General features: G+C 34.6%; 1 protein-coding gene across 7 annotated transcripts in view; it reads right to left on the reverse strand.

Annotated features, from left to right (window-relative positions):
- BTBD10 (BTB domain containing 10) overlaps positions 1–21684 on the reverse strand; it is a 75286-nt gene that overhangs the window by 22050 nt on the left and 31552 nt on the right. For all 7 annotated transcript variants that reach the window (XM_027563337.1, XM_027563335.1, XM_027563336.1 and 4 more), the window contains 2 exons: positions 2994–3190; positions 664–949 (listed from right to left, as the gene is read on the reverse strand). In XM_027563337.1, coding sequence (XP_027419138.1) covers positions 664–949; positions 2994–3147 — 440 coding nt within the window. In that variant the 5' untranslated portion in view covers positions 3148–3190. The remainder of the gene's footprint in view (positions 1–663; positions 950–2993; positions 3191–21684) is intronic.

Below are 21684 nucleotides of genomic sequence, written 5' to 3' on the forward strand. Positions count from 1 at the left end.
TTTATATTAGAATGAATAGAAAAAAGGCACTAATTTTATAATTAATAGGTGTTTGATCCTACTTTTGAACACTTTGAAAAATCAATTCTATACTGAAGTTCCCATAACTGCAGCCCATATTGACTCTACCAATTCTAGAATGTGGTTCCCTTAACTACAAATTTTATACTAATTTATTACTCCAGACCAGTACAGATTAAGAGACAATTATTTCTCCTTCATTCTACTGACTAATTGTTAACATTATTTCTTTAAAGTAAATACATCAAATTGATAACTCATGCTGACTTTCCAGCTAACCAAATGCTGATAACTGCTGTATCTGAAGATTTAATTTGGAAGCCCCAAGTGAAGGAAACATTATCACTGTTAAATTCATCTTGTCAAATACAATCTATGTTTTCAGATCTTTAAGTATCCTGTCTTCATTTAAATACTGCATTTGCTATTTCTAGGTACAGCAAACATTATTCAAAATCAAATCAAGCTCAAGATCTGGCTCTACAATTTCAGCTGGATTAACTTAAACAAGTTATTTAAATTTCATAGCTCAACAGCAATACTGTATTCCACTAGACAATTACTATAAAACTTTAAATTAAAAAAAAAGGCAATGGAAAAGTGCTTATTATTAATAATACAAAGAATCACAATAATACAAACCTGCCCAACATTGTATTTGGCTGTGCAGTAAAAATGGATGGGTCTACAACAAATCTAGTGTTATCCACTATAAGTGTCACTCGTTCTGATGTTCTTACATTCCGAGCTCCTTCTTTTGCATTTTCATACACAAATACCATTTCCCCAGACGTTTTACAGCTACTATCTGAACTTGATTGACTACTGTTTCTGCTGCTGTTCCCAGCACTGCTACTGGATCCATCTGGAGACGCTTTCTGGGGACGAGGACTGCTTGGACGAGAGGAACTGTGATCTTTTTCACGTTCTGAAATAAAGAGGTTAAACAAATTTATGCAAATTTTCTTTTAAAAAATACAAGAGATACATATCTTTTGAAAATAGTGATTTAGAAAAGTAGTTTTATATCATAGCAATTCTGCTTTTTTTATTTCAAATAACATTTTCACAAAACATCATCAACGTTCATTTATTTTCTAGAAATAAAACCTAAAACATTACATTGTTTTCTAAAACAATTAATTTTGTAGACATTTTAAAAAAGATGTTTACCTAACCAATGTTGACCCAGACTAAGATTAAAATTAAACTGAATTATATTACTGCTCTACTTAAAAATACACAGAAACAAAAGGAGTACAATATTCTAAGTCAAATAAGCAAGCATTGAAAGTCAGTAAAAGATTAATAACAATTTTAACTGTCCTAAATACTGAAAGTATTAATACTATTCTGAAAACACAAAGTACAAACTTTGGACTCTTAACTACATTAATAAGGAAACCCCCAAACCAGCAATGTATCTCACAAAAGGAAGGTACCAAAGGAAGAAAATATTTTTACCACAGACACTAAGAAGTATTTATGTTTTCAAATGACTTTTAATGTTTTACCAAATTAGTTTAATAGCTGATGATATACTGCTTTCTTCTCACTCTCATTTTTGAAAAAAGCACTGCTAAAAATTTTATAGGATCATATTATTATTATCTACAATTTTAATATAAAGAAACACTGTTAAAATTCAGAAAATTTTCTTCAGCTGTTCCAACAGTTTACAAAAGAGAAATTAAAACTAAGATTTTGCGATGTTTCCTTTAGAGATTAGATTACTAAACTTTAAAGGTGACCTAAAAATGTACCTCCATCTCATCAGTTTCATCAGCTTTTGCCAAATTCCTTCATGACTCAGGCTACTCAGAACACTCTGTGCAGCTTCACTGGTTATATAATTAGGCTTGCTGCATCTCCAGAGGTACCCCACACCTCCCTTGTAGTGCCTATTTCTACAACGTTGGTAGCTCCCTAAAAGTAAAATTTGCTAAAGCAATAAAATAACTTATTATATTTCCTGTTCTCTTCCCAGATACTAAAATTTGCATATAATAAACTGTCAGCTCTTATTTATACTTTTGTTGGTTTTTAGCTTATTAGTATTATTCTGATTTTAAAGACCTACTTAGATACTGACAACCTCTCCACATAATAAGACTTAATATACATGATTTTTATTTATATGAGGTAATCAGAAACTGCCTCAAATAGTAAGTCAAAATATTTAATTTGCCACTTCTGAGGGAAAAATAAAAATCAGCAAGCTCACATTGTTTATGTACATCTACTTGAGAGTGGTGCTTTATAGCCACACAATGTATTTACCTGGAGGAATAGCATTCATATATAGTAAACAGTAGGAAGGAATAAAGATCTGAGCTGTCAAGGGGGAAAAAAAACCTACTTCCACCCTCCTTTTCCTTCTCTGTTTTTTAATTAAATTTAAAATATTGTCAAAAATCAAGGTAAATAACTCCATGATGGTTACTCTTTCACCTCCTTTTTTAGTATGATTAACAAGGATTCTTATCAATAATTTACTACAGATTATTTTAAATAAAGCACTGCTATATATCTCACAAGATAAAAATTACTTGAAAAAAATTTTAAATCTACATATTACAGTTGTAAAGGCTGTTCAAATTATTTCTAAGACTGTCCCAAACTCTGAAAAAAATTCACTTTAAAGTTTCATTTAATAAGTTTTTTTTTTTTAACAGTAAGAATCAAGCTAAGTTAAAACAGAAGCAACTGAAAAGAAGTAAGATGTTAATTTTACTGTAAAGTATTAGGCATAATTCACTGTTATTACTACTTTAAAAAGGTAAATGCATTGGGAATTTCCTGGCAGTCCAGTGGTTAGGTCTCAGCGCTTTCAGTGCCAGGGCCCAGGTTTGATCCATGGTCAGGAAACTAAGATCCCACAGGTTGTGCAGCATAGCCAAATTAAAAAAAAGAGAAAAAAGGTAGATGCATGCTTTTGAAACCTGTTGGGAAGTTTAGTTGATTTTACATACCAATATGGTGCTGCCGTGTTGGAGAAGTAACATTTCTAATACAAGGAGTGAGCTGTGATTCTGTTCTTTCATGGGATGAGTCTCGTGATCGGTCACTTGACCTTCGTCTATCTCTTGATCTCTCATGTCCCCCACTAGCACCATGTAGACTCATTTTGGTGTGGTCGACAGCTCCTTTAGCAACACGTGAGGGAGTGCTGATAAATTAGAAAAGAAAATTAACCATAAAAGTAGAACATGAAACTGCAAACGCTTTCTAAAAAAACTCCCAATTAATATAAAACTACTAATATTCTGAAGTGCAACAGTCAAATGCTATTATACTTAACAATTCTGAAACCTAATTTATTTTAAACTTTCAGGTTTTATAAATTCTGGAACACTATGTCTTTAAAGATCACATACTCCAATTCAGTTTTTTTAAGGATGAGAAAAAAGCCCAGAAAGGTTAACTGACTGTTGAGTTAGCAGCATAGTAGAAGAGGTAGCAGTAGTAGTACTAGCAGTAGAGACCATCCAAATCTCTTAAATATAACTCAAGTGTTCTCCTGGTTTTTCTGATTTTAAGGGAAAAGGAAAGGGTGAGCATCAGCTTCTGGAACTCTTTTTTTTTTTTTTTTAGCTTCTGGAACTCTTAAACACTGAGGTATGGGACAAAGTAATTGGTCTTGCTGCCAAATAAAATAAGAATACATGCTAGGGACTTCCCTGGTAGTCCAGTGGTTAAGACTCCCCCCAAGTCCAATGCATGCGGCATGGGACTAAGATTCTACATGCCATGAAACATTGTCCAAAAGTAATTAAAAAAAAAAAAAAGAATACATGCTAACTCCAATCAATTCATTTTGATTGAACTCTCTTGAAAAATTTTGAAAAGCATTTTTCAAAAAAGCTAATAGCACTGACTTTACACTTTATTTAAAGACATTTAAACATCTTACATAGAACAAATTTGCCCATGGGAAGTGAATAACTGAGGATGATTAAGATATTCTAGTTGACAGCATTCATTCACACAATTATTTATTAAGTTATACGTACTATGTACACAATGCTACTACATGCCAGGATGGAAGCAGCTTCCTTAGAATGCTTATGATTTAAGTGCAGCAGTTATACATGAATTATTCCAGTTAAACAATGTAAACAATTCAAATGTTATCCCAAATTTAAAATATGAAATAATTAAATGTATCTCAAATAAAATTAATAAATGAATGACAGATAATAAATGCTCTAAGATCTCACAAGAAGAAGATGTTACTGTAAATCGCTGGTGAACCTGGCACAAACAAATAGCTAAGATTTTAATAATCAAGTACACTGCAAGTAAGAAAACTGATAGGAACAAAAATGAAAGAGCCTAACCTAAGGCAGGTGAAAATTTACCATCTTATTAGCAAACAACATAGTTCATCATTTAAAAATATTAAAGTGCTTTTCAGAAACAGGAAAAAGATAGGAATCAAAGGAACTTCATGGCTTCAGAGTCATAAAGACTTAAAATCAAATTGTCTTTTAATACTTAATTGCTCAACATGTTGAATGCTAACTTAACATTTTGGAACCTTAGTTTCCTCATCTGTAAACTGCAGATTCTATTGACTTTCTAAATTTAATATGAGGATTAAATGAAGAATAATCAATAAACTGACCAATAATGTGCCTGGCACAACAGAATCACCCACTAAATGTTACTTTATTTAGTTTTAACAGGTGATGACATTAAAGTTCAAAATTACAAGATTTTGCTCAGAGTCGCATGGAATTTTAGTAGATATGCTCGTAACACTGTAAGCTAATCCTTCCAATTTATTCCAGTAGCCTCTTCCATGATGTTACCCTATTGTCCTTCACCAAAACCACATTATTTAAAAATTTAATCTTGATGAGTCAGTTTTAAATCCAACAATGCTCAGGGATCATCTCCTCTGATTTATTAGCTGTAACACCGTTATTTTAGTGGTTTCTTTCATTATGAAGATCGTTATCATCTCACTGCTGCTAAGTCACTTCAGTCGTGTCCGACTCTGTGCGACCCCATAGACGGCAGCCCACCAGGCTCCCCCGTCCCTGGGATTCTGCAGGCAAGAACACTGGAGTGGGTTGCCATTTCCTTCTCCAATGCATGAAAGTGAAAAGTGAAAGTGAAGTTGCTCAGTCATGTCCGACTCTTTGCGACCCCATGGACTGCAGCCCACCAGGCTCCTCCATCCATGGGATTTTCCAGGCAAGAGTACTGGAGTGGGGTGCCATTGCCTTCTCCATATCATCTCACTATAACAGACTAAAAAGACAATAAATAAGGCTGACTCTGTATCTACCCTAAGAGTGACTTCTAAGGAAATAAAGGCAACTGACCAGTTTTTATCAGTCATCTGTCTCTCATAAATCTACAGAAAGAAAAAAAGAACAAAACAACCCTCTATTCCCACCTTCCTTCCAGTGAAAAAGATCAGAGTAGGATCACATCATTGGAACATAATTTTTTTCTTTAAATAGAACAAATCAAAAGATCATACTTTTAAGCTAAAAACCTTACAATAGGAACAATGGAATTTCTGACTCATCTCCTAAAGTAGGAAAAAGAAAGGAATCCACAATAATAGAATAAGCATTTATACTGGAAAAAACCCTCAAATTATTCTAGCTAAGTTTTAAATGTACTAATAAACACATTTTCTAAATATGAATCTAATTGATAACAGATAAGATACAAGCACAATTACAACTAAGGCAAATGAAGGATAAATGTTCAGTAAGGGCCGAACCAACTGATTTACTGAAAAAGGATTTCAACTAGACATCTTTATAGCTGAAAGATTAAATACCCCTAAGTATTTTGCTTAAATACTGGCTTCATTTCTAAACTGTTTAGACATTAAACAAATGCAAAAGGTGTCATAATATATTCCTGTTCTTTTTTTTCATTCTCAGATGGAATGCACTCTGAATGAGACCTTCAAAATCAGATGTCATGGAAGACTAATTATGTCCTACTCTATTTAATTAAATAATTTTAGATCAGGAAAGCACTCTAAGGGCAAACATAATTAACAAGTGCAAATGAAAATGAGGACAAGCAAGTTCATAGAGGATAACTCTGTTTCATGTTGCATCTAAGAGTTTGGGACACATGAATTGAGAACAGGAAAGGAGATGAAAAGTGTATCAGCCCCAACACCTGCTTCTAGCCAAGACAGAGAAACAAGGACTAAATTTACCTTCCTGTCTGAAACTACCCAAAAGCAAAATATATGAAACAATGACAAGACACAGGACATTTGGAAAAGAGAGTAATCCCTGGAAGATGAAAAAACAAATCAGATAAGGCTAACCATGGGCTTCTTTGGTGGCTCAGTGGTAAAGAATCTGCCTGCCAATGCAGAAGACATGGGTTCAATCCCTGGGTTGGGAAGGTCCACTGGAGAAGGAAATGGCAACTCACTCCAGTATTCTAGCCTGGGAAATCCCACGGACAGAGGCGTCTGGAGGGCTACAGTCTATCGGGTGGCAAAGAGTCGGACACGACTTAGCGACTGAACAACAACAACAACAAAGGCCAACCACTGCCCCAAATGACTACCTTGAGAAGAGTTCTCGAGTAAAACCCAGAGAGGCAAAACCCAGGCAGAAGCTGATGGACTCTGAGTTAAGGATGAGGAGCTGAGAGGTTGGGGACAATAGGTGGCAGAGTCCTAAGGAAAGAGTATACCAGAGAGGGAAGAGCAGCACAGAGAAAACCTCAGCAATCTGCAGTCTAGCGCCAATCAACAAACACATGAGGAAACCTCATTAATGAAGGTGGAGAAACAACTGACTCAGAGAGCTAGAGAAAACACTGCCCAGGACTCGTGTAGAGCCAGGAAAAGGGCCTGTCTCTCTCTCCCCACAGTGAGGCTGAAGAACCTCATAAAAGGGCACTAGAGGGGGAATCTAAAGGGTCTTGGCTATGAAGTGGGAAATAATTAAACCTAAACTGAGTACTGTCCTAGTCACATCCAACGAATGCTAATAGCAAGATGTAAAAGAATCAAATCGTTTCCAAGTAAGTAAACTAAATCCTAAAACAAAGCTCAGGAAAATTTATAGGAGTATAAAAATATCCATCAGCCAAACAAGGTAAATTCACAATATACGGTTAAAAATTACCAGGCAAGCAAAAAGGCAGGAAAAAACCTCAACTAAAACCAACCCCAAATATCTTAAAATAAGAAAACTTTAAAATTAGATACACATCTTAAAATTAGAAACAAAAACATTAAGAGTCATTATAACCATATTCCTTCAAAAAGTTATGTAGAAATATAGAATATTAAAAAGATACAAATCAGACTTCTAGAGACAAAAATGTTATCTGAGATGAAAAATACATTCATCTGGAATTAATGGAAGATTATACATTACAGAAGATTCATGAATTTGAAGACTGCAGTAGGAAATACCCAAATGAATACACTATTCATTATAGAAGGATAAATTAAGCATAAGTGAGCTATGGGTCAACTTTAAGAGCCCTAATATAGGTATAAATGGAGTCCATAAAGGAAGAAAGGTGAGGAAAAGAAAAACATTTGAAGAAATGTCTTGAATGTAATTAAAACCACAAACCCACAGATGCAACATGTACAACAAATCCCAAACACATTTTAATAAAAAATAAAACCCAAAATGATAACTGCTGGCAACCTAAGATTGTTATATCCTGTAAAAATATCTCTCAAAAATAAAAGGGAAATGCATTTTTAGACAAACACGCAGAAAAAGATGAATGAATTAATCATGAACAAATCTGCACTTTAAGAAAATTTAAAGAACAAATTTAAAGAAAAAAATAACACCAGGTGAAAATATGGAAGTGTTAATCGTTCCATCACGTCCAATCTTTGCAACCCCATGGACGGCAGCCAATGGACGGACAGGCTTCTCTGCTCATGGGATTCTCCAGGCAAGAATACTGGAGTGGGTTGCTGTGCCCTCCTCCAGGGGATCTTCCCAACCCAGGGATTGAACCTCCAAGGGATCTTCCCAACCCAGGGATTGCTAGCAGATTCTTTACCATCTGAGCATACACAAAGGAATTAAGAATACTGGAAATAGCACAAAGTTTGGGAGGAGAGAAACAGAAGTACAATATTATAAGGCTCTCATATGACACGAGAATTATTTAATATAATGAAGTATAATAGTGATAAACTAAAGATGCATATTAAAAGCTTTAAAGCAACCACTGAAGTACAGAAACAAAGAATTATAGTCAATAAGCCAATAAAGGAGATAAAATGAAATCATAAAAAAAGACACAATCCAAAAGACGGCAAAAGGTGAGGGGAGGATAGGGAATCAGGAACAAATGGGACAAACAGAAAATAAACAGCAAGATGACAGACTTAACCTTAACCACATCTATAATCACATTAAACGGTCTAAGCCATAAAAGGTAGAGATTATCACACTGGATATAAAAACCAGACCCAACAAACAGTATGCCCCATCTACAAGAAGCACACTTTAAATATAAAGGTACAAAGAGGTTCAATATAAAAGGATAAGGAAAGACAAATTATGCTAACACTAGTTAAAAGAAAACAAGAGTGGTATATTAATATCAAACCAAGTAGACCTCAATACAAAGAATATTACCAAGGCAGTTTATAAGAATAAAGGGGTAAATTCACTGGGGTCTCCTGCACTGCAGGCAGATTCCTTACCAGCTGAGCCACCAGGGAAGCCCCTAAGAGCACTTAACAATCCCCAAAGTTCTTCTGCCTTGTAACAGAGCTTCGAAACACATGAAGCAAAAAAGGACTAAAATTACAAGGAGAACTCCATAATTATTGTCATGGATTTCAACATCCCTCTTAGAATATTTAATAGAAAAAGCAGACAGAAAATCAGTAAAGAGGAGTAAGATTTGAACACCACTATCAACTGGCTTAACCTAACTGACATTTATTGAACATTTCATCCAACAAGAGCAGAAAACTCATTCTTTTGATATGCACATAGAACATTTATCAAGACAGAACATATTCTGGGCAATAAAACAAGTCTTAATATATTTCAAAAAAATTCATACAAAATGTGTTCTCTGATTACAAGTGAATTAAAATTTAGTAACAGAAAGATACCTGGAAAATTCCCAAATATTGGCAATTATATAACATCTTTATAAACAACCCATGGAGCAAAAAAGAAATCAGAAAGGAAAAGAGAAAATTTTGAAGGGAAAAAGCCCAGTGAATCAAAATTTGTGGAATGGCATGATATTATAGCAGTAGTTAGAAAGCAAATTATATCTTTAAATGCCTATAATAGAAAAGAAGAAAGGTCTAAGAAAAATTACCTCAGTTTCTACCTTAAGGAACTAGACAGGGATTTTCCTGGTGGTCCAGTGGTTGAGAATTCACCTTGCAGTGCAGGGGACACAGGTTTGATCCCTGGTCAGGGAACTAAGATCCCACATGCTGCGGAGCAACTAGGCCCTCGAGCCACAATTAGAAACTACCGAGCCTACAAGCCGCAGCTAGACAAGCCATAGCTAAGACCCAGACCCAAGGCAGCTGAATAAATAGTTTTTTTAAAAAAGAAACTACACAAAGAACAAAATAAACCTAAAGAAAGTAGAAAAAATTATTAAAGAACAGAGTGGAAATCAAAATAATAGAAAAAGAATTGGGAAAAAAAATCAATGAAAACAAAGGCTAGTTCTTTGAAAAGGTCAATAAAATTGATAAAATATCTAGCCAAACTGGGCTTCCTTGGTGGCTCAGAGGGTAAAGAATCTGTCTGCAATACAGGAAACCTGGGTTCGATCCCTGAGGCAGGAAGATTCCCTGGAGTAGGGAATGGCTACCTACTCCAGTATTCTTGCCTGGAGAATTCCACGGACAGAGAAGCTGGTGGGCTACAGTTCATAGGGTTGCACTCCAGAAGAAACAGATGGAATGAACAATTCAATGTCTATTAGAGAATTTGAATTTGTAGTTAAGAACTTTCCTTCTAAGAAAACTCCAGGCTGAAATGGCTTCATTGATAATTCTACCAAGCATTTAAGATAGAAATAATAGCAATCTTACACAAAATCCCCTAGAAACTAAAGAAAAGATAGTATTTCTTAACTCATCTTATGAGGCCAGCATTACCCAGATACCAAAAACCAGAGAAAGATATTACAGATAATATCTGTAAGATAAAACTATAAACCTACAACCTTCAGAACATAGATTCAAATATGTTCAACAAAATTTTAGTAATTTGAATACAATATACAAAACTGTCAATACATCATGATCTATAGATTTTTGTATCAAAAATGCAAGATTGGTTAAATATTCAAACATCAATCAATATAATTCACCATATTAACACATTAATGAAAAACTTGTATCTCAATATGCAAAGAAAATACATTTAACAAAATCCAAAATCCATTCCTGATTTAAAAAAACAAACGGTGGGAATGCAAACTAGTACAGCCACTATGGAGAACAGTGTGGAGATTCCTTAAAAAACTGGAAATAGAACTGCCTTATGATCCAGCAATCCCACTGCTGGGCACACACACTGAGGAAACCAGAAGGGAAAGAGACACGTGTACCCCAATGTTCATCGCAGCACTGTTTATAATAGCCAGGACATGGAAGCAACCTAGATGCCCATCAGCAGACGAATGGATAAGAAAGCTGTGGTATATATACACAATGGAGTATTACTCAGCCATTAAAAAGAATACATTTGAATCAGTTCTAATGAGATGGATGAAACTGGAACCTATTATACAGAGTGAAGTAAGCCAGAAAGAAAAACACCAATACAGTATACTAACGCATATATATGGAATTTAGAAAGATGGTAACAATAACCCTGTGTACGAGACTGCAAAAGAGACACCGATGTATAGATCAGTCTTATGGACTCTGTGGGAGAGGGAGAGGGTGGGGAGATTTGGGAGAATAGCATTGAAACATGTATAATATCATGTATGAAACGAGTCGCCAGTCCAGGTTCGATGCACGGTACTGGATGCTTGGGGCTGGTGCACTGGGACGACCCAGAGGGAGGGTAGGGAAGGGAGGAGGGTTCAGGATGGGGAACGCGGGTATACCTGTGGCGGATTCATTTCGATATTTGGCAAAACTAATACAATATTGTAAAGTTTAAAAATAAAATAAAATTTAAAACCTGTTTTAAAAAACAAACAAACAACAACAAAAACCCTCAATAAAATAGGAATACAATAATTTCATCAGCTGGATAAAAGATATTCATGGAAAACCTACAACCAGCATTATACTTAGTGGTCAAAGACCAAATGCTCTCCACCTAAGACCAGGAACAAGACCAGGATGTCCACTTGTACCATTTCTCTTCACCCGCGTACTCAAGAGTCTAGCCAGAGCAATATGGCAAGAAAAAGATATAGAAGGCGTCCAGATTATAAAAAGAAGCAAAACTGTCCTAATCTACAGAGAAGATAATCATCTTTTATAGACTCTAGTACAAAAAAGTTACTAGAACTAAAGAGTGAGTTTACTATGGTCACAGAAGATCCATATTCAAAAGTAAACAATATTCCTATATACTAGCAACAACAATCAGAAATCTAAATTTTAAAAACAATATCATTTAAAAAAGCAAAACCTAAAATGTCCTAAATGTTTATGAACAGGTGACTGGATAAACAATTTGTGGTATACCATACAACGGAATACTACTAACAACAGTAAGTATGAACTACTGATGCAAGTTATAACATGAATCAAGTACAAAATTATTAAGCTCAGTGAAAGAAGAGAAATACCATTCCTTCCCCAAATATGATACATTTGTATCAAATTCTAGGCAATACAAACTAATGTCTTGTGTCAGAAAACAGATTGGTGGTTTGTCCAGGCATGGAGTGTGGGAGTTCGAAGAAGAAGGAGGAAAAAAAAGCTTACAAGGAAATTTGCATGTGAATGATTTGTTCACTACCCTGATTGTGATGAGGTTTCATAAGTGCATACATACATCAAAACTTACCAAACTATACACCAAAACTGGCCTCTTGTCCAAACACAGCCCAGTTAAGACTACTCTTCCAGGAAACTGCTACTTAATCATTTCAATTACACACAAGTAAAAAAAAGTCATGCTTTTCTTCTCCTATTAAATTATAAATTATCTTTCACTAAACTACATAGATTCTTGCATCCCCCTTTTAAAATGGTTCATGTTCTCATGAAACCAGAAGTTTTTCTACCATCAGACTAAAAAACAACTACCATCTCCAACTGATCACCACTTGAAAATCTCACAGATCAAATTTATTATCCAATAATGTTAATACAGAACTCAAATAAGAATCCTTAACCATGAATCCTCTAAGATCACAATTTTTATTAACTAAGAAATAATGCTTCCAGCCGAGAGCCCATGCTCCACAATGAGTGACGGCAATGAGAAGACCATGCACAACTAGACACTAACCCCTCATCACAACTAGAGATGGCCTACGTGCAGCAACGAAGACCCAGTGCGTCCATAAGAATAAATAAAATTTTTTAAAAAAAGAATGATTCCAGCACCTCTAGATATGTAAACAAACCCATCTTAAATACAAACCCTAATATTTTTTTGCAAAAAAAAAGTTTCATTTTTAAAATTTACAACTTTATGAGCTTCTGACTTCATCTTATACCAACCTTCACTTAACATCAAAATCAATAGGCAGTAAGTCTCTCCAAAGTTTTTAAATCTTACTAAAATAGTCACCCTCGGAAGCAAGTATCTATTTATATCAAACTCTGGAATATTAATTTCATATGAATTTCCACATGTGACTTTGCCACCTAATTTGTTAAAAAATTCTCTATATATATAAAACTCCAATGATAGGCAGGTTCCTAACAAAGAGAAATTTTAGGGTCTCTATCATTTTGTACAGTGAAATGGTGGATTCCTACAGGGGTTGGAGGTAATAAAACTAAAGTAATATATACAGAGAAATTTTTAAATACAACAAAACCCATGCCACTCTCAGAATGGATAATGTGTGGCACATACATACAATGGAATACTACTCAAAAATTAAAAAAAAAAAAAAATGAACTCTGACACGTTCAACAAAGTGGTACATATCTCAAAGGCATTACGCTGAATGAAAAAACCCAAACCCCAGAGTTTACATACTATCTGATTTCATTTACATATTATTCTCAAAATAGCAAAATTACAGTGATGGAAAACAAATCAGAGGTTGCCAGAAGTTAGGGACGGGGAAAGGGTAAGACTCTAAAGAGGCAGCATGAAAGTTTCTTCATGGTGATACAAAAGTTCTGCATCCTGATTGTGGTGGTAGTTACACAAATCTGTATGTGATAAAAACATCACACAGAATATATACCAGAAAAAGAGTACATATAAAAACCGATGTCTGTAGTCAGTTACAGAATTGTATCAATGTCATTTTCCTAGTTTGATACACTTAAGTGAGATGTTATCATAGAGGGAAGCTGGATGAAGAGTACCCAGGAACTCACAGTACAATTTTTTTAACTTCTTATAAAATAAAAATTTTTCACAGTAAGTTTAATAAACATAAACAAAAAGGCAAAACACAATGTAGAGACAGAAAAAAACCTATAATCAATAAACTCAGTGCTATTAACAAATGTATCCGTAAAACAAGGACAGGAATTATTTAATTAAGAGAATAAAAAAGAGTTCTTAGCTATTTTTGAAAGTTAGAAGAAGGCCGAAAGAAAAAACTGGTAATAAAAGAAATAAAAAATGAAAGTGAAAGGATGAGAATAGAGGAAGGCACTCAATATTCAAATAATATATGTTCCACACAGAACAGACAAAAGAGGGGGGTTATCAAAGAAATAATACATGAAAAATTTCCAAAAATAAATATTATCAGCACTGCTGCTAGAAAATTATTGCAACAAATACACAAAACTAAAATATCTACAAAGTGAATGGTACTCACTTATGTATGAACCCCTTATGTAGTACACACATGGGATATACAACCTTACATGATATCACTGGAATTATCTTTAAATACTTCCAGCAACACCATATCCTGGTGCCTCTTATTAATGTTTGCTGAATTTAGCTGAAATTTCAGGATATATAACATCTAAGCATTTCCCATGTCAACTGTTTTTTCCTTGTCAAATACTTCCATGTGTATGTATTTGTGTCTGTAGAGATACAGATACAAAGCTTTACAGTTTATGAGATGTTTTAAACATCTTTTAAAAATGCACCATTTTTCTTAAAAACAAGATAAGCATCTTTGTAAATTTCATATTAGATGTTCCCATCCATTTTTTAATTAGTTTGTCCATATTAAAGAAGCAATATTATTTTGAGGGGAAAAAAAGGTGTTTCTATTACTATGTTCTATATTATGTTTTAGATTTATTAACTAAACCATTTAAATGATCTTATATTAATATATTTTAAGCAATCAATTTGCATATGATTTTTACAAGCATTTTTAATGTTAGGTGAAGAGTTTGCAAAGCCAAATTCAACCCATTATCTCATTTTATAAATAAAGTTTTATTAGAACACAACCATGTGCATTAATTTACATATTGCTTATGGCTGCTCTCATTCCATAATGGCAAAACTGAGTGATTTTGACAGTCTCTGTAGCCTACATGGCCAAAAACATTCACTATCCAGCCTTTTGCAGAAAACTCTTTGCTGATCCTCACATTAAGTGTCAGCAACTGTGATGACATAAGAAATGCAATTAAACTTTTAAACCTATTTTCAACAAGTTTAATGCAAATTTCTCTCCCTTCTTTTCCCTTTTTTTTCCCGTTTGCCTTTTCTATAAGCTTTTTGTTCTTCTTAATTTATGGTCAGTTTCCCAAGAAACAAAAACTAATCACTGAAAAGGCAGTTCTCAACTGAAGAAGGCGTTATGCTCTAAAAGGCTATCTGTTAGTATGTTGTTTGATGCATACTGTCCATAAATATTTTAAACCATACTTAAGTCCCAGATTCTCCCCTCCTCCCCTGCCGCCAAAAGACAAGAAATACAGCTCAAGAATAGTTTTAATACTAGTCTTTCTCTTCTTAAAATCTCACTGTCAGACACGTCAGCAACTCTAGTGAGACAGAAGCAGCAGCAATAGCAAGGGAGCCTTATATACTGTTGTATGACCACTCTAAGAGTATGTTTTCTTTGAAGTGAAATGAAGACCTAGATCCTAAGAATTCTGACAGAAAAGGAACTCTTTTTTTTTCCGTATGAAAAGATATTTATTGATATTTCAAGCCAATTTTATAGCTTGAAAAGTTCCAGATACTCATTTCCCCCACCCCTCAGCTTTTTCTAGATTCTATAGATCCCTCTGTCCAGAATGTATTAACTGATTTTTTTTAAAGCACTGTCACTGGAAAAGGAACTCTCACTGGTCAAACATTTAACACTTTACTATCAAGGTGACTGTCAGCTTTCCTAACTGACAAAAATTATTTTCATGCAGACAGTGACAGAGGTTTCTTTTGACTTTAAAATAAAGGTTTCTTTTGACAGAGGTTTCTCAGATTTTGAACTTTTTTTAATAAAGGAAGATGTTGCTAGGAAAGAACCTCTCCAAAATGATGAGTCTCTGAAAAGAAGTTATCTAATTGTTATATTGCTAATTTTTTTACTTCTAAAAAATAATCATGGTTTTAATTCATCAATAAAGCATTAGGTACTTGCAACATACAATAATTATACCCCATAATAACTAAAATTATTCTTACTCTCTCCTCTAGCAATGCTTTTAAGTTTTATCATGCAGTCATTCTACCAAATATTCACTGAATATCTGTTATATGCTACTTATTATTCTAGCCATGGTGGATATAAATCAAAGTCTCTGCCCTTAAAATTTAAACATTTAAGTGTACAAAAACACACAACATATATAATAAATATATTAAATATCATATGCTGGTAAATGCTATGAGGAAAAATAAAGCAGAGTTAACAGGACAGAATCGTCATTTTCAGGTGAGAGGTTCTAGTTCACACAGTGGCCAAAGCAGGACTCTCAGAGGAGAAGATGTCTGAGCAAAGACGAAGTAAAACATAAAACTATGAGACTGAGGGAAGGGTAGATGAAAAAGATCCTGTGCCAAAAGCACTCCTTGGCTTTTTAAAGGCATTCAAGAAGGCTAGGACAGTTGGAGCACAGATAGCAAGAAGGACAGTGTTAAAAGATGAGCTCAGAGATAAGACTAGGACCAGATTATGAAAGACCTTCAAAGAATGTTCAAAGCTTTTTTGTTTTTGATCTGAGTGAAATAGGTACCAATAAAATTTGAATTACATGATCTAACTTTTGTTAGATGAAGCAGACAGTGAAAGAAAGAAGGTAACAGTAGGGTCAGTGGCCATTCTGGAGGCTACCACAAACAATCTAGGCGACAGCCAAAGTGACTTGGACCAGGGCTGTAGCAGTGTACATGGCAAACACTGGACTAGACTATGTATTCTAAAGAACAAGACTTTGGAATTTGATAGATTAAAAGTAAGAGGTGAGACAGAGGAATCAAAGATAACTCTGATTTTGGCCTGAAAAACTGAAACATTTCAGATTTTGAGTTATCATTCTCCCACATTAGAATAACAGTGGGAGGATTAGGTGTGAAAAGTATAAATGCTTTTTACACACATTAACACTGAAATGTTTATTAGACATCCAAGTGGATGTCTAATACATCCAAATATGGAGTTAGATACACAAGTCTAAAGTACAGGGAAAAGTCCAGGTTAGAGATAAAAATTGGGGAATTAAAAACCATTATATACTTTGTATTCTCAAGCCCTACCATAGAAAATTATAAAATATTTCTGAAAAATTGATAATCACTATGATCACAGATCACACACAGATCATGATCACAGACTTGTCATGCAAACAGGCTTGCATAACTCTATGAAGCTATAAGCCATGCCATGCAGGGCCACCCAAGAGGGACAGGTCATACTGAAGGGTTCTGACAAAATACGGTCCACTGGAGGAGGGAATGGCAAACCACTTCAGTATTCTTGCCGTGAGAACCCCATGAACAGTATGAAAAAGCAAAAGACATGACACCAGAAGATGAATCCCCCAGGTTGGAAGGTATCCAATATGCTACTGGGGAAGAGCAGAGGGCAATTACTAACAGCTCCAGAAAGATTGAAGAGGCTGGGCCAAAGTGGAAACGACACTCAGCTGTGGATATGTCTGCTGGTGAAAGTCTGGCCTTGGAGTAAAAATGAAGTAGGGCAAAGGCGAACAAGAGTTTTGTCAAGAGAACATGCTGGTCATAGCAAACATTCTTTTCCAACAACACAAGAGATGACTCTACACATGGACATCACCAGATGATCAATACTGAAATCAGATTGATTATATTCTTTGCAGCTGAAGATGGAGAAGCCCAATACAGTCAACAAAAACAAGACCTGGAGCTGACTGGTTCAGATCATGAGTTCCTTTTTGAAAAATTCAGGCTTAAATTGGAAAAAGTAGCAAAAATCACTAGGCTATTGAGGTATGACCTAAATCAAATCCCTATGATTATACAGTGGAGGTGAAGAAACAATAGATTCAAGGGATTAGATCTGGTAGACAGAGTGCCTGAAAAACTATGGAAGGAGGTTCCCAATATTGTACAGGAGGCAGTGACCAAAACCATCCCAAAGATAAAGAAATGCAACAAGGCAAAGTGGTTGTTTGAGGCGCCTTTACAAATAGATGAGAAAAGAAGAGAAGCAAAACGTAAAGGAGAAAGGAAAAGATATACTCAACTGAATGCAGAATTCTAGAGAATAGCAAGGAGAGATAAGAAGGCCTTCTTAAATGAACAATGCAAAGAAATAGAAGAAAACAATAGAAAGGAAAAGACTAGAGATCTCTTCAAGAAAACTGGAGATATCAAAGGGACATTTCATGCAAGAATGGGCACGGTAAAGGACAGAAACAGCAAGGACCAAGCAGAAGAGATAAAGAAGAGATGGCAAGAATACACAGAAGAACTGTACAAAAAAAGGTCTTAATGACCCACACAACCATGATGGTGTGGTCACTCACCTAGAGCCAGACATCCTGGAGTGTGAAGTCAAAGCTAGTTGAGGTGATGGAATTCCAACTAAGCTATTTAAAATCCTAAAAGATGATGCTGTTAAAGTGCTGCATTCAATATGCCAGCAAATTTGGAAAACTCAGCAGTGGCCACAGAAATGGAAATGGTCAGTTTTCATTCCAATCCCAAAGAAGGGTTATGCCCAAAAATGTTCAAACTATTATACAACTGTGCTCATTTCACACGCAAGTAAGGATATGCTCAAAATCCTTCAAGGCAGGCTTCAGTAGTATGTTAACCAAGAACTTCTAGATGTACAAGCTGAATTCAGAAAATGCACAGGTACCAGAGATCAAATTACCAACATTCGTTAGACTGTAGAGAAAGCAAGGGAATTCCAGAAAAAAAAAAGTCTGCTTTATTGACTATGCTAAAGCCTTTGACTGTTGTGGATCACAACAAACTGGAAAATTCTTCAAGAGATGGGAATACCAGACCACCTTACCCATCTCCTGAGAAGCCTGTATGCAAGTCAAGAAGCAACAGTTAAAACTGGATATGGAACTGAACTGGTTCAAAATTGGGAAAGGAGTACAACAAGGCTGTGTATTGTCACCCAATTTATTTAACTTCTATGCAGAGTACATCATTTGAAATGCCGGGCTGGATGAACCACAAGCTGGAGTCAAGACTGCAGGGAGAAATATCAACAACCTCAGATACGCAGATGATACCACTCTAATGACTGAAAATGAAGAGGAACTAAAGAGCCTCTTGATGAGGGTAAAAGAGGAGAGTGAAAAGCTGGCTTGAAACTCAACATTCAAAATACTAACATCATAGCATCTGGTCCCATCACTTCATGGCAAATAAAAGGGGACACAGGTCAGATCTCTGATTGTGGAACTAAGATCCTGCATGTCTTTCAGTTGCAGAAAAGAGGAGGGGAAGAGTTCCTTTTTTAAGACCTTGGGAGCATCTTTTTATACTAAAAAGTAAAACCAATAGAAAAAATATATGAAGTACAAATACAATACTTAGTTTTAGAAATATTTATCATATGACCATGAATATTTTAACAAAGCTTACTTTCACAAACCAAGATTCTAGAGAGAAATCAAAGCAATCTCACACTCACTCATTTTCAAATGGCCTTTTTTTGGGGGGATGGGGGCTGTACAGCATGTGAGATCTTAGTTCCTTGACCAGGGATCAAACTCGCACCCCCTGCACTAGAAGCATGGAGTCTTAACCACTGGATCACCAGGGAAGTCCCCCAAATGGCCTTTTGAAAACACAAACTAACTTGTTCCATTAAATTCCCTCCTCCTATGCTTCATACTAAAATTTTAAGTATTAAAAGAATTAAAATTTAAAATCTGAACTACACTGCAATTAGATTGATAAAATTAAAGACTAAAACCAAATGCTCAATGAAGGGCAAACCATTAAGCCTCTGGTTGAGAACCATTGTCTTTATTCTATATTCTAGGACCAAATAACAACAACAATGCTAACATTTGAGCATTTAGAATATGTCAGGCACAACAGTGAGCACTTTACACATATTTTCATTTAATCCACAAAACCATCCTCTTTTCACAGTTGAGAAAATGACGGTTTAGAGGCTAAATAACTTACCTAAAGTCATGTAGCTAAGCAAGTGGCAGGTCTGAGATGTGACCTAAGAAGCACAACTTTAGGGTTCATGCTTTTAACCTTAACCAAGTCTGACTCAAACGTGAGTATAGTTTCTTTTCCAAATGACAGTTCTTCACATATTTGAAGACAACTTCACATATTGAAGACACAACTCTTATTGTGAGATTCCTTAACATCTATCACAGTTGCCCCCAAGACCTCTGAATTTTCAGTTTCCTAAGCTGATAAGGCATCCAATTTACTCACATCCTTCCTTCTGAATTTACACAGAACTAAAGACAATACTTTGGTGTAATGAAGTGGCTCTAACCTTCTTTCCCATTCATTACGATGGTTTCTAAGGGGGGTGGTGGTAGGGGAAAAGATGGGATGATGGCAGCCACACTGTACTTTTGTTTTATATCAAGTTTATTGCCAACAACTACCCCTCAAGTCTTTTCCAAATGTGATGCTATAAAGTCCTGCTAACAATATATATTTGCTTTTCAGTTCTTACTTAGATTCTTCAAAAGTTCATTTTAATTTAGTTCAACAAATCAGATTTGGAAATCACTTTGGATCATTAGCTTTTTATTTACTATCCTTTCTTCACTGTTACCTATAAATTTAAGAATTTTCCTTCTCCATAAGCAATAAGACAAACCAATGAACACAGCCACCTTCTAAGATCAATAACCTCTGAACATTGACCTTCAAAATGAAAACTGTGTTGATTAACACAATCCACTAATGGTTAACTCATTTTTCTTCACCCAAGGGGAGATATATATATATAAAGACTTCACCAAAAACTAAGTTATAATGAAGTTGAAGTACAAATACATTTTGCTACTAAACTACCAACTGCATCAGAGAAAAATTAAAGTTGTTTTGACAATCTATTTTTAGCAAACCCATTCTGGATAATTTTTAACCTGTTCTTTCCTTCAAGTTAGTCATAAACTATCTTCTGTTTTTTACTCTAAAATCTACTATCTTTTTCAAAATCAGGCCTAGGATCTCCCATCTTTTAGTACTTCTTGTATTCTCCTGAAACTCTTTAAAGACTACAAATAATATCAATAATTTTAAGATTTTACAGTCAGGTTCTTTTTTAACTATAAGATGTTCCAAAAGACAATTCATTGAACCAGATGCATTACCTATCTCTATATGAATGGTGGTTTCATTCTTTACTAGAAATGTCTTTGCTATTATTATTGATGATGGTGGTAGTTTGCTCTTCCTTTCTGCCAAAGAAGCTCCTAAATAAGAGTTGATGGATTTTTTTTTCTTGTCTCATTCCCATTCACTATTATTACACTTTCATTGATAACCTTTTGCAAGTGTAACATAAGAAACTCTTTTGGCTGGCCATAGCATTTTTAAAAAGTCTCAGCTCATCTGAGCTCTCGTTTCCTTGATGTTTAAAAAATATTTTCTATACTTTATTATGGCAATCTTATTTGCTCTGTTTTAAAAAATGTGCATATCTTTAAAGAATTCATTGTATAATCACATTAAGGGTCTTTTTCCTTCTGAAAAGTATCAAAATTGTATTTTTACTGAACTCCTTAAGATATTCTTCTTTTTTAGAGAAATTTACGCTGTGAAATCAAACTGATCTTTTATCAAGAACCAGAAAAACTCAAATTCAATAAATTACAAAACATGTATACAGAAAACACTATGTAATTCTTAAGAATTATGCTATAGAAGACTACCCCGTGACACAGGGAATGTTCCTGATTAAGTTTGCTTTTCATTAAAAAAAAAAAAAGGGGAGGGGGGTTATATAACAGTACATGTAGTAATATCCCTAAATCATTTTTAAGTGTATACATGTGAATTTACATTTTTATATATACACAGGAAAAAAAGGTTATATACAAAAATATTTAAAGTTTTTCTTTTGATAACATTTGTATTTTATTCTATGTGCTTTTCTTTATCTATCAAATTTATGTAATAAATATGT

The sequence above is a fragment of the Bos indicus x Bos taurus genome, chromosome 15 (assembly GCF_003369695.1).
Source record: "Bos indicus x Bos taurus breed Angus x Brahman F1 hybrid chromosome 15, Bos_hybrid_MaternalHap_v2.0, whole genome shotgun sequence".
Classification (NCBI taxonomy): Eukaryota; Metazoa; Chordata; class Mammalia; order Artiodactyla; family Bovidae; genus Bos; species Bos indicus x Bos taurus.